The 14,664-nt window shown below is 38.5% G+C and overlaps 1 protein-coding gene across 1 annotated transcript in view; it reads right to left on the bottom strand.

Annotated features, from left to right (window-relative positions):
• The window catches only part of cdh22 (cadherin 22), a 69,662-nt gene that overhangs the window by 16,697 nt on the left and 38,301 nt on the right, over positions 1 to 14,664 (bottom strand). The window contains exon 8 of the mRNA XM_022769587.1: positions 8,300 to 8,421. Coding sequence (XP_022625308.1) covers positions 8,300 to 8,421 — 122 coding nt within the window. The remainder of the gene's footprint in view (positions 1 to 8,299; positions 8,422 to 14,664) is intronic.

Below are 14,664 nucleotides of genomic sequence, written 5' to 3'. Positions count from 1 at the left end.
TGGCTTCTGTCGTACATCTAATGAGTGCCAGTGTGTGTTAGTTTTACTATCCTTTCTCTATGTGCATGAAGTGACTAAGTGTTGCGCTCACGTGTATGTGATGTGAGTGTTTGTGTTTCAGACAGGCTTAACATTTAGCTATTTCAAACGGACTCTCCCAGGGGTTGGAGGTTGGCGGTGTTGTGGCTAAACTGAGGTGATCTGTCGCAGTGACCCACTCAGACAGCTGTGAGACAGCACGGCGGAGCTGACAGGCCTTCGTTTCCCCAGGCCACACTTAGTATTTGGCTTTCCACCCGGCCTTTTTTCTGCACACATGGCACTATATGATATCTGTCCCTCTGCATTCAGTCAGATAAATACCACAAGGTGGGCGAGGAATGGGCTGAAAGGCTAAGACTGTGCTCACGTGTCATTCAGTGAGGTGCAGCTGGATTGGGCAAATGGATAAATCTAGACATTAATGCAGAGTGGTAGAAATCAAGAGGATTTAAAGCTTGTGAACTATAATGACAATAACATCACTAAGCTAAGATTTGTATTGTTTGTGTCTGATCCAATACTTGGCTGAATGGTCATACTGCAGATCAATTGCATCTCATCTTAAAACCTTTAAGGCCCATTTAGAAATTGGGTGTTTTTAGCAAAGTGATCTATATAGCTATAAATTGCTCCACTGGTTCTGAGAATCCACTTTCTATAAATTTACAAGCAATAAGATAATTTAGACAAAAAAATGTATGTTTTCATTTCACGGATTTACATACCACTATTATCCAGAGTAACTTGCAACGAAACAGCAAAATATAATATGATTATTTTAGGACTAAGGAATGCATTACATCTATGAGTTCAAATGTGTGTGTGCGTGTGGTGCACCAGTATGTGAGAATTTGAGGCCCAAGGCAAAAAACCACTAAGACACGCCTCTCTGCCTTGCTGTACGCAGTCAACGCTAATGAGACAAGAACTTGCTTCTAGTTGAATCCTAAGTACATTTAAAAGACATGAAAAGATCAGAACTGACCTGAAGAAGCATCATGGAATAATAATTGTCAATAACTAGAGTCTGGATTGCAGTTCTGAGAGCAATCACTGACTGAGTCAGAGAATGGACTGAATTGTGCTTTCCAGAATCAAAGGGGCATTGTGTATTGTCGTCATGGCCATAGCGATTGAGCGATGATATTAAGATAAACTGCAGTCTATAATGACTCAGGAAGTAATTTTCCAAAAGGCGAAGTTATAAAAATCAGATATCAAGTTGCTGTGAATCTAGACATTGAATTGAAGGATAAGTTACCTCTTTGACCAATGAGAGAAATATTTTCAGTTGAAGATGCTCTTAATTCATTAAAATTATAAGCTTTTTTTTTTACAGAACAGCCACAAAGACAAAATCCATCAGAATATTTTCTAAACATATGATATATCACTGCTGCTTACCAACACACACACCATTGTGTTTTCATTTCATTTTGGTGGCTGCCATTTTTTTGTTTTCATTTTTAGCTCTTTTAAGTGGAATAGAGGCATGGAACAGGAAATGGCAGCAAAACGGCAATGCTGCATTTACAGAGGAAGAAGCAGAAGCACATCACAAACATCATTGCTTGGGTGAAAAATTTTAGTTTCAGCCTTTATTCCATGTTACTACACCTTACTGATCGCAGTGTGTCAACCATTCCACCTCAAGCACATTTAGAAATTTTGGCATCATTACAAATTGTTAGCATTTCCACCTGGGTATTTTCACGCACAAATCAAAACTGCACATAAAAAGAGGTGGATAAAAATAAATTGACTGCACAAATGAACCTGTAAATGATGCTCTAGAAATGGATTAAAAATGCATTTCTTTTTGTCATGGCTGTGCACATGTGTTCCATATGATAGTAAGATGCAAGTGTGAATCCAATCTGTATTTACTGTGTCCCTTTTTAATTGTATTTTTCTACCTCATTTTGTCTTACTGTCCAGTCACTTGTTTTACTTTCACTTTACATCTCTGGACATCGACCTGCATAACACCCCCAAAGGCCCTGTAAGTAAAAGGTGACAAGTTATTTAACACTTTGTGTCATGGCCCTGGCTTGAACTGTGTCCCCAAGCAAAAGCTGCTTAGCCTGTGTCACCCATTTTTTTTATTTTTTTTATTTACTTCTCAGCCAACCCCTCCCTCTCCCTCCACACACATTCTGCTTCTAAACACAAACAAAATAGGTTGTGTTGCCAACTCTCAAATGGGATCAAACCCAACCGCAGTTAAAAGGCTTAGGTTAATCTGATTTTCTCTGTGGTTCCACCGAAAGCTGGACCTGAGCCAGGGAGCTGACACTCCATGAACGAGACTGGGTTATAACACAGCACACAACGGGAGACAATGGAACGTTCCTCATTAGCTTAAAAAAAACGGGGGTTGATCTGACATATTAAGAGTGTGGCAGTGAATGCTATGTGTGAGCTGCGAGTGTGTGGGTGTGTGCATACATGTCTTTTTTTCATTGTATAGTCTCTGCAGGAACATCCATGTATGACTGTGCTTATGATATAATTTATGGTAAAAAAAAAATGCAAATGCATTCTGTTGAAAAGGCTAGACAGGCAGATGTAGGTATAGAAATAAATAAGATATGTCAATATATAATTAATACATGCGTTAGTGTTGTTTTTTTCCGTTGTGTACTTGGCTTAATTGTATTTTAATGCTTTTGCAGCCTTGTTTTTGAAACTTCCATTCCAATGAAGCAGCTTTTATGAAAGAGGTTGAGAGATGGACGACTTTCTGAGCTGTATTTTCACAATAATTGTCACTTCAGTCAAAAATAAAACTCTCAAAAAAACAAACTGAAAAACAACACATTGTACAGTACATGCCTTACTGTTCCACTGACAGCTTGACTGAACGATTTAGGTGTAAAATAAATTAGTTTACTTATAATTAGCCACAATCAAGTCCTGCTATCAATCATGTGATATGCATGATGCCCCGCAAGTGGGTTTTAGCTGATTGCTGATTTGCAGTGGCAACATGGAACTGAAGGACAATTCTTCTGTGAAAAGTTTTGAATTTGGAGTTAGGCAATTTGACAGTTGATTCAATTGTAAAATAACAGTTGTTGTGTGGGCTCTAATTAATTCTGCCAGTGTAGCGGGCCTATAAAAGAAGGCCCGCTGCACTGGCCTTCTTTATAGGACACCAAACAAAGCAGCAAAAACCCCTTTTCTAAATTCAGATTTCCTTTTCACAGAGGCCAGATGAAGTGAGCAAAGTGCACATTTTCTGGGTCCGGAGGCATATGCATGCAAAAGAGTGCAGCTCGCCAGTGTTTGACGTCTATTCCAGGTGAAAGAAAAATGGACTTAATTATGCCTATTTCTGAGAGTCGCTGGCCTGTCTGAGTTTCCAGATTGATTAACAACATTCTGGGGAGCTGAAACAAAACTGAGGCCCATTTTACACATGAACATCTGATTGGTGATGCGCATACCTCTGAACTACTCCTGTGGGAGCTTATTTTACTGATTAAATGAGTGCATCTTGGGAAGCAGGAGACATCAAAGTACTTTAACATATCAGGCAACAGCCCTCTTCAATAGAACCCTATAGCCTTGACCGCTGAGTTTATATTCTAAGGTAAAACAGCCCTGCTACAAATGTGAGGAATTTGTTGTGATGTGATGAAATCTTACAAATGTGGGGAACATAATAGCAAGCTTCTACAATATGTTTATTTTTATGTGCGGCTGTCAAATTGTCAGTTCCAGGCAGATAAAGACCCAAAAACGCTGTTGTAGTCTTCGATGTACTGTCTTCATCATGAGCTTTCTCACTTCCACAGATCAACAAGACAACTTATGCTTTCAGATAAGAAGACAATGACATAAGATTTAACATGACATTGTTGACTATTATTAGTTCTGTTCCACGCAGACACCTTGTGAAAACAGTTCTGTACAGACTGGGAACATTGACAGTAATTGGTTGTACAAGTCCTTGTGAAATGTTCATTGAAGACATTCTTTCATAGTGTTGTGACGTTGGCTTTATCCTCTGCTTTACCCTGATTTCAGATTCTGTTTTACACCAGGCCTGTATTTAAGTTTGATGATTGTACAGATTGCACAGACTCTGTAAATTAATAATGAAGCCTAAAAACATGCTATACCTCTCTGCAATGTCATATTTGCATATGGATGCATGTGCTTACTGGTGTGTGTGTGTGTATTTGTGTGTGTGTGTGTGTGTGTGTGTGTGTGTATGTGTATGTGTGTGTGACTGTTATTCCCGACAGTGGTACTGTGCTGCAGAAGCAGGATGAGGTGAAAATGTCCATTAACTTATCAATGGCAAAAATTCATAAAGGCTGTGTGACGTCATCCACTTTGCTCCACCTTCCTCCACCTCATGTCATTCCAAACACCAACACAAAGCTGTTGTGCTGGTGTTTTTTTTTGACAAGCCACAAATAAAAAAACAGGGCAAGTGCTATCCTGAATATCAGATGTGGCCAAATTGCTCTGATCAGACAGTTGCCAAGCAACTCAATTACCCCTCAAGAGACCAAGGGTTTTAGACGGAGGCTGGGTGCCAGCACCTCTGATTTCCTTAGAGTATTGTGGACAAAAATCTCACTTATTGACAGGAACAAATTCAGCAGCATCACGCTGACTTCTGGTTTCAAAACAATTTTAGGTCAATGCTGTTTATCTTGTCATTACCTACACTTTTATTGTTTCCCCATTCAATAAAAAAAAAATTACATTCAAGTAATTCATTAGTCAATCTCTTCACTAAGTCACGTCTCTGTCTGAGTTGAAAGGCCACCAGTAGAAAGGCTCTCTCCTCACCATTAATCAAAAACTAATCACAGAATGCTACAAATACCAACTCGTCATCAAGCTAATCCTCAGACCCAAAACATTTTCTTCACACCCCTCCATTTTTCAAAGGCAAAGATGCAGTTAGTGACAACAAGTGGTGGAAACTAGTTTTTAAAATATTATTCTGAAAATAACATGGACGAGAAAATTGCTTCCCCTGTGCCCCCCCCCCATGGTTACCCTCGAGACTGAAAATGAGCGTTGGAAAGCCTTTGACCCAAGGCTAACACATTTTCATTCAATCTCGGCAGTCGACTCAGACTGTGGTCAACACAACAACATACAAAAAGAGAGTCTATAGAGAGGAGACAAAAAGTGAGATACAACAATTCAAGAACAGATAAGAAAGAAAAAAAAAAAAAGAATGGAAATGAACAGATTTTGTCAGATGTTCCTGTCATTGGTTGACCCCTTCAAGACAGACACGTAAATACAGAACAAATGAATGGATGGAAGGAGACAAACTGATAGACGATACAATGCCATATTCACGTGTGTACTTTCGAATGCCTTTCTTTGGGTTTTAATTTAAGTTTGAAATATGTCACTACATATTTTCTCTAATGAGGGCATTAAAAAAACTTTTCTTTTACATTGCTGGGAGCCAGCAATGATCTTTTTGCTGGAAGACTAATCATCTCTGTGTGATTATGAGCTGAAGGTTAATGTGGGCTCTCACAGATGGGAGAGGGAACGAGGTGGGAGTGAAAGAGATCAGACCAGACAAGGTTCTAGAGAGGCGGACGGCGTTGCAGAGGCACAGGGGGGCAATAAGTGGTTAAGAGTCTGTGGATCAAGGGGAGGAGAGGCCTGAGCCTCATTACACATGTAAATGCAGCTTCCAGCATGGAGGCCCCACTTTAAAGCCTTGCTTTTTTAATTATTCCTTTGCTCTGCACATGATAATTGGGTCTAACTTAGCCCAGGGCCTGTTGACTATGTAAGGAGAATAAAACACCCTAATGACTTTGTCCATTTTTAATGGTGATCAGTGGAATGAGCTGGATTGGTGCTACCCTTTGTCCTGATTATTTTAAACATACTCCCACTGTTTGATTGGTCCTGGGTAATGATGCACGTAAAAATCATTCTAGGATTTTGTTCTGCCCTCTCAGAGTTCACCTGTTTGACATTTAGGAATTAATGATATCCTGTACTAACTGCTGTCTCACTTTTTGTGTGATATTGTTAAACAGGTACAAAACCACCATCAGTACACCAGCATTTCTCTGTCTGTAGACTTTGTAAGAATTGATAATTGATGTCTTCTATGAAGAAGTTAAATGACATGAAAAAACCCTCTGGTAGGCAAAAGAATCATTTATTCAAACAAACACAATTCTGACAGACAGAAATTCTGTAAAATATTAATCCTACTGACTTTTTATCTGCATCCAGCACAAAAAACAGTGAGAAAAAGAGAGAAAATATATTATTTGGAAAATAGTTTCCTTCTGGCACTAACACTCTGGCAAATTGTGCCTTTGCCCAAAAGCGGAGTTATTAATTGGCTTTGGTATAAAGTGTCAGGATCGTTAGATCATGGTGTGCAACCGAAATTTATCCAAACCAAAATTACTGAAATAATGAGGCAGTTCTAGGAGGACAGGAAATAGGCCGGTGAGTATGATTGGCACAGAAAATCAATCCAGAAATATCTGTGATAAAATCTTCTAAACTTCATGTGGAGGTTGATTATAACCACTTTCTGGATCCTTGATGGATATATAACCATCTGTTCTTATTGTATGACCTACATGCTAGCACCTGAGAAAGCAGATGGTATTCAAAGCTCCAGATAAAGCTGTTAAGTGAACCTTGACTTTAAAAATTTCTATTATCACGTTTCCAAGATCAAGAATGGACCTCCATTCTCAGGATAGAGAGATGATGACGATTTCCTCTTTTGTATTATGGTACTGATGGATTGGCACAAAGTGTTACAACATTAACTTGTGATAGTGACAGTGAGGTATATTCTTCTCATATTGCTCACAGTTTAATCTTAAAACTTCTGCCACTTTGCCATTTTATAACTTTTCCTTTAAAATGATGATACATGTTGACTGTGTTTAAAAAGCTAAGACTCAATTTCATTGTTTCCTTTGTTACACGATGGGATGTTATGTATCTTTCACTTCTTTTCTTAGCCTATTTAATATTGTAGATGAGTCTCTTGCAATATATTTAGAATAGCTGTCTTTCAGGATCCTTAATGCTGTATGTATCATCCGGTGAACTTGATGTTAATGTCTAAATCAAGAACAATGCAGGTGGAAGGAAGACACTACACTTTCCATGTCCATCCATGCAGACTCTGTATGAAGCAGAAGGTTTAAGCACAGACCTGAAACCGTACTGCTAACTCTGACTCATTCATTTAGTCTAAATCAAACAAGAATGATACTGGTCTCAGTATCAGACGCTTTCATTAATGTCGATCTTCTGTCTAACAACATTTGAGTGAAGGCAGAAGTCAGAATTGAGAACTTTGTCTTTGCTTCTTGTTTTCCTCTTTAAGTGACTCACTAAAGATTCACCTGCTTTAAAGGGTAGGTTCACATTTCATACTGAACAAATGACAAATGACACCTTTGGTAAATACCCACTTGATGTGAATACCACACTCTAGATAAACAGAATGAGGACTGTGGATGTTGTCCCCCATCACCAATGCACTGGTGGTGCATTAGGAAGGGATCTTTCACTGCCCAGTATGAACAGGGGGAATGATTATAACAAGCAAGAACTGTTTCAATGTACATACATTTTTATAGACTTGAAAAATTGTGAACATTTTTGTTTAGACAAAAATAAAAATTAAGAATATCAACATTATTTACATTTCTTTCTGTATATTCTTACTTTGAGAATACTTCATGTAATGTTTGAATTGATATGAAATTAGCTATGCATGTTGTACACATGTTTGTAAGTGTGTGAATTTGGTGTGTTTGTGTGTTGAGTGTATCTACTTCTTACAATAATTCTGTTATCAATGTGTATATTGCAAGACAAAATCACTGTTTGAATAAACAATCTATGACTGAGTTCACTTCATCAGTAATTACCTTTGAGTTTTCTACTTGAATAAATGTGCTGTGTTCAATACTGTGTAGGCTGCACGCTGTTTTTGTACTGGCCTTTCAGACAGATTTACCCACAAGTAATATGTTCTTTGTAGCATTGTGACAAATATATATTTTTTTATGGTGAATGAAATATGGTGATGCTTTGATACAACACTGTTGTGTTCAAAATGCCTTAACTTCTGCCTAGATACTAACATTCATCTTTAACTTGTTGTTCAGCAAACAGCAATCATATATTAGTTTTGACCACCTAATTGTGACGCATTAAATTGGGGGAGGACATACATAAGGCATCATCTGATTTTGAATTAAGAAAAGCTTACCTGGCCTGGTTTGGCATCTTCACATATGGAGGCTTCGTACGGTGTGGCCAGTTCAGGAGGGTTGTCATTTACATCCAGAATCCGAATACTCACAGCCGAGTGGGAAGCCATGGTATGGTTATCTACAGGAGAGAGAAGGAAAATACATATCAACAACATATGTCCAATTCAATGCAGTGTAAAGAACTGTGACAGATGTAAAGTATGCGTCTTATATAATAATGTTCTGGCTGGCAACAAACTATGAAGTGCATGACTGGGAAGAATGAAGCAATCAGTATAGTTTATCTAAAGTATAGTGGTTGGATAAAGTGGGGGTAAGACCACCAAACATAAATTCATGGCAAATGAATGAAGGTTCTGATCCTGATTGGAGTGTTTCTATGGTAACAAACTGTATACTGAGGGCTTTTCAGTTTTCCAGTCGTACACCTAAGGCACATCCAACAGTATAGATATGCTTTCACTTTAATCAGTACAGCTGTCCACACAGGCCTCAAATGGCCCGTGTTTCATTTGCACTTTACACGCGCAACTGCAAACCAAATCGTATTTTTATATTTCAAGCGCATTTTCTTCCGACCTACTACAGGGATTGTGTATTAGGCTGTGTGCTGAGCCAAAATGCAACTGACCACCCAGCAGTCCTTTGACTGAACAGATCCAGTGTGGCTGTTGAGAGAGGACTGCAGCTGCTTTTACATACTGCTGACCTGCTGATTTTGCCATAAGAGGCAGGTATACACGCAGGTGTAATACTCCATGGGCAAGACTGTTCAAGCTCTTCTTGTCTGCCTTCAGTATGAATGAGATGAGGCATTTGAATAGCACATTATCACAGAGGTCATCCAATGTGCTTAGCAGAAATAAAAGAAGCATAAAAAATTGAAGTAAAAAGCATAGTGAGAAGACAGTATAAAAACATAGATTATAAAACAGGTAATATCTAACAAGAGTGTGAGAGTAAATGATCAAATGAAGGCCCTGGAAGCAGTTTTTAGCTTCTTCTTTAAAGCAAGTTATGGCCATTTGGAGCTGGTTCAGTGGGCAGCATAGTGGCTGAAAACCATTTCACCCTGTTTAGTTTTAACTCTGTGCACCACTAGCTGACCAGCTATTGCAGATCTTAGAGAAATAAATTTAGGGTTGAGACCATTTAGTGACTTGTAGACAATAAGTAAAGCATTCTGCATTCTGAATAAGCTTTAACTGTCTAATGGTCTTATTTGGTAAACCAATGAGGAGAGCATTGCGATAGTCAACTCTGGAAGATATAAAGGTATGAAATTCTCTCAGTCTTGTTTAGACACAAAGTCTCTGACCCTCTCTATGTTTTTGAGATGCCAAAATGCAGATTTAGTTATACCTTTGATGTGGTCGCTGAAACTAAGATCCCCATCCATGATTACACCAGGATTTTTAACATGGATTGAAGTCTTTAATGCCAGAGACACCAGGTAGGCACTAAGTTGCAACCTTCCTTCATTGTTCCCAAATAGAACAATTTTGGTCTTTTCTTCATTCAGCAGAATTAAGTTTTGTTGGATCCAGCCATTCACTTTTTCAAGGCACAGACACAGAGGACGACTCATATTGATGCAGTTCTTCACGAGGAAGCAGGCAGTTGGTTTGACACTGTTGCTAAGTACTGAAGGGTTTTAATCTAATGCCTGCTCAAATTGCACCCATTACCTGAATGACACTTTTTGGCACCAGTGAGGGACATGAAAATGGTAGCAAAGATTCCATTTTTGTCTCTAGGTACCCACAATCTGATAATGACATGACAGTATACAGCTGTTTAATAGGCTGAGTGCAAGAAGCGCACCTCAGCGCGATGATAATGACAAATAAATGTTTTTGACAAAATTGCAAATGTATGCCTGTAATTTTATTTCTCATGCCTTTTTCCTCTACATACAACACGAGGAATAACACTACAATGCACTCTCCAGACATTTTTTCTTAATGGGCCCGAATGTAAACGTGGGAGAAGATTATATAATTAGCACAATCAAAACCCACTTCAAATTAGCTCGACTTCTCCTTGAATCTTAATTCCCATTCTTAATCATATGATAATGTCTGACAGAGTTTCCATTTTACTCATAAAACACTATGTACTGTACAGAAGGGAGCCTGAGGCCCCAAGTGTGTGTGCACGCATGTGTGTGTGTGTGTGTGTGTGTGTGTGAGTTATAGAGTTAGAGAGGGAAATAGAAAGAGAGAGAGAGAGAACATTATCTCAGTGTTAAATGAGTGATCTAGTTGCTTGAAGTGTTGGTCTGGATATCCTGGTTAATTAGAGTACACAGCTTATGAATAAATGAGTATACACAGCTGTCACCACCCAGTTCACGCATCTGAGTGGCACCCTACAGAAAATGTAATAACACGCAGCCACTGACAATTACCCAGTGATGGAAAACACATAAATCTGTTCAGTGAAAAGAACACCACTGAATGAATTTAAATTGTTGTAATTATGTAAATATAGCAGATAGTTAAGTGCAATTAAGTGACCTCACTCTTAAGAATGAGTACCTTCACATTGTGGAATTACTGACGCATGTATATGTAAAAACCAAATTAATACTGTGGAATGATCCAGGCTGGGGTTTGAAATTTTAATGAACAGTTACTTATATGTAGCAGTGACTTACTACTGCCAGTGGAGAAATGGTGGAGTTAAATCTAACTGCAAGAGGTTCAAGGCAATATTAACCTTGGGAGCTAAACAAATTCATGCAAAAATCATTTTTTGATCTGCTATTCCATCACATTGGTATGAATACATTTGGGCAACTACAGCACAACAACTACTTGGTCAAGTTTAGGAAAATATCATGGGTATGGTTAAGGTTAAGGAAAGAGCACCGTCATAGTTAAAATACACAACTATTGACTTTTAAATTTTTCCTCAATACAATTGCAAAAAGCTGCTTATTGAAAAAATCTACAACTTGGTCATTTCGCTACTCTACCTTGGTCTTCTAATGGTCCTTGGAGAGACTCTCAGGCTTTTTTCTGTAATCGTTTGTACTCACAATAATTTGGGGTCTCATTAATGACTTTTCGTCTAATTTGTCCTAAAAGCAATTTTTGAATTTACTGTCCCATAACAAAGATCTTAGGACTTAAGAAGCTGACGTATGCGCTTAAATTGATCAATCTTTCCCACACTCAGTCATGGTAATTGTTGCTTGCTTTCCCTATTTCATCCCCATCCAGTTTTCTTTTTGTTGCCCAATTTTGGATTTTCTGGCTCCAGCTATTTCTCATAAGATCATGTGATGTCAAGGGGAAACTTCAGAGGAGGAAGAGTACAACAGGAACCTATAGGTGAACTCAGAAGTGCTAGGTCTATGATTTTATTCCATTTATGAGCATGACAGGTGACAGAAATGTTGACAGCTGACATACAGGTGGGCCACAGGCTCAATAGATGACAAAGACAAGACAAAATTCAAAATGATGATCAGCAGACTATAGTGAGCAAATTCTCAAGCTCTCTCTCCCTCGCTCACCACGCAGTTCTGCCCAACAGTGGCACAGCAGCTAATAAGAATGCTGGTCTCAACTAATAGCATAATCCTCACATCAATGCTGGGTTTTAATTGACTGCTTTTTGCCGGAGCAGCAAGAACATAAATGCACAGTGAGCTCCGCCAGTGCTAGATATCTCCTCTCTTCTTCCTCTTCTTCTAATTTCGTCTTCACATTATGCTGCTGTCCCCGCTGTGCCAGAATGAAAACCAGCAATCATCAGATGTTACTCATTTTACATTTCAATTCCCAGAATTGAAAACAGATGAAACAATGTGAGTATGCCCCACCCCTACCCACCCAAACTCTCTCCATGGGGAAAAAAAGAGTTATTCAGTGAGACAGGTTCATTCATCTGGACTAAGTGGTGCTGTTCTAAATCTGTCTTCAGATAGAGAAGGAGAATAAAAGGATTTCAACAGATTATTGGCATGCTCTGCATCTGTGCGGCACACACCAGCTGTTGCGAATCTTTCAGAATAACTATGGTAGATCTCTCAGGCACTGAATTATACTGACATAACTTCAGGGGAGACAGAGAGAGGATGTGAGAGTGTGTATGCATGTCGTTGCGCACATGCTCGGGCCTGCATGCGTGTGCGTGGGTGTGTGTCAGGAGTGTCATGCCGCTCGTGACCAAATGGTTCATCTTCTTTGCTGGAGGAAACAGTTCGGTTTAAAATGTCACTTTTGGCAGGAAGAGGAAAATGAGAATACAGATGTACTCTGTAGTGTCTGCTTCTGGTCTCTTTACTAAGCCAGAGGCCCAACCGTGAAGGCACAGAGGCTGCAAAGTATTACGGCCATTTGTCTTCAAATGCATAGACTCACAGTGTCTGACCAAAATCTATTCATTACAGTTAAATTAGAAACTAACAGCTGTAAATGCCCTCCCATGCTAACAGTACAAAATATTTGAAGGTGCTCTGAACATACTGAATTATTTAAAACATTCTGTAAAATGGGCAAATTATGTTGTACATGCTTAATGAAAAATTAACATTTCACAATTCAAGAATTACTTTTTTTTTCTTTTTTCTAACAATTACCCTTCCTTTCAAAGTCAAAAATGTTCACAAAAGCTCACAGCTTCAAGTGCTGATTTATGGATTTATCCGTGGCTGCCCTCAAATAAGTTAACAGTGAGAAGAAAAGACTTCCAAATACACTGAGAGCCACTTTCCCCATACAATATTCAGCCAACGAATGAGGAAAATAATTTTTACCACTATCAAGATTAAACAGGTTTAGCAAACTGGGAATACACATATTGTATATCTGATATACCAAGGATAATCAAAACATGCTTCAAAATGCATAGGTTTTCTCTGGGCCTGTGCCAACTGCTTTTCATTCACTCCCATCACAAAAAAACAAACAAACAAAAGAAAAACAAAATTTATGTAAACAACAATCTTGCTAAAGCTTTAACACCAAACCAATACACAAAATCGCAATTAGATGTTCCATCTAAAAACAAACAATTTGGTTTCAGTTCAACCCACGATCCATCGTACACGACTTGTAAACCAAGCGACAAATTAGAGCGACCCAGAGACATGCTCACTTTTACAAAAATACGAGACACACTACTTGCTCCTTTTATAAATATCATAAAGGCATCTAGTATAAAAAAGAACTTCACCAGTTTGACATCAGTTCTTTCTAAGAAAAATGTTTCTTGATGAATTCTTCTACTCCCTTATCCAGATGTATATTGCTCAGGGAACATTTGTGACGATCTACAATCTGACATGATTAAGTTGTGTGTCAATGCTATAACTAGAGTCGCTATAATCCTAAAACAATTACCTCTTGAATGAATTTAAGAGAGAGTTAGTGTAACTATTAGCTCTCTTAATCTCTTTGCTGTCTTTCTGAGATATCCACACGGTCTCGATATGAGTCGTTAGTGAGGCGCTGTTTTGTTCACTGATGCCTACACACATCTTGTAATGTAATATGTGACTGTCTTTGTCAACATCACTCCTGTAGAAGTGGGTAATTCTGTCAAGAGTTGTCCTTTTCAGAAAGAAAATATTCAACATGCTTTGTTTGAAAACTGAGAAATAAACTGGCGGTGATCCTAACGTCATGGTGTTTCTGCCAACAGACCTCTGCTGGTGACTGCCTTCATCATTCAATCGGTGTTTGTTTGGTCTTGGCAATAAGGTGCAATCTGAATTTTGAAAATTCTTCACTTTCTCTTGAGGAATCATATGATGCATTAATTTCCCGCTGACTCCACTTCTTTGCTAAATGAACGCCTACTTGTCTGGATGCAGGTGGAGGTACTTTCTCGGCAAAGGCTGATATTAACGTTAGCTCCTAAGAAAATCTGCTCATTCTTTGCCACCACTTCTTTTATCAGTTCTCTGTTGTTTATGGATAGAAGTTAAATGAGAAATCTGTCCAGTGTTAATGAAACCAGCTAAATATTTGTTCCGATTTTGACATGTTAGCTAGATGCCAACTATTTCCATCTAGTACCACAGGACTAACAATGTCAAATGAAGACACAGTTTGACTGGTGAAGATCATTCATTTCTATTAACTGCCCCCCTTAGCTAATAGCAATCCTCTTGACCAGCCACTGACAGTTTTATACTGTCATACACTGGAGAGATACATAATTCCATCTAGTTTCACAAATAAGTAAAATAAATGATAAGAGTAATCAGAGCAATAGTGTGATTATAAACATGCTGCTGTTGTGTTTCATTAAAATTCACTGAATGGGGTTTGAATCATCAATGAGGAGGCAAACAAAAGGTTCACTTTATATTCATCCCAGAGAACACGACTGCTCTGTAAAACAC

This window comes from Seriola dumerili, unplaced genomic scaffold (assembly GCF_002260705.1).
Source record: "Seriola dumerili isolate Sdu_G_001 unplaced genomic scaffold, Sdu_1.0 BDQW01004171.1, whole genome shotgun sequence".
NCBI lineage: Eukaryota > Metazoa > Chordata > Actinopteri > Carangiformes > Carangidae > Seriola > Seriola dumerili.
This window is presented reverse-complemented; position numbering and strand designations above follow the sequence as displayed.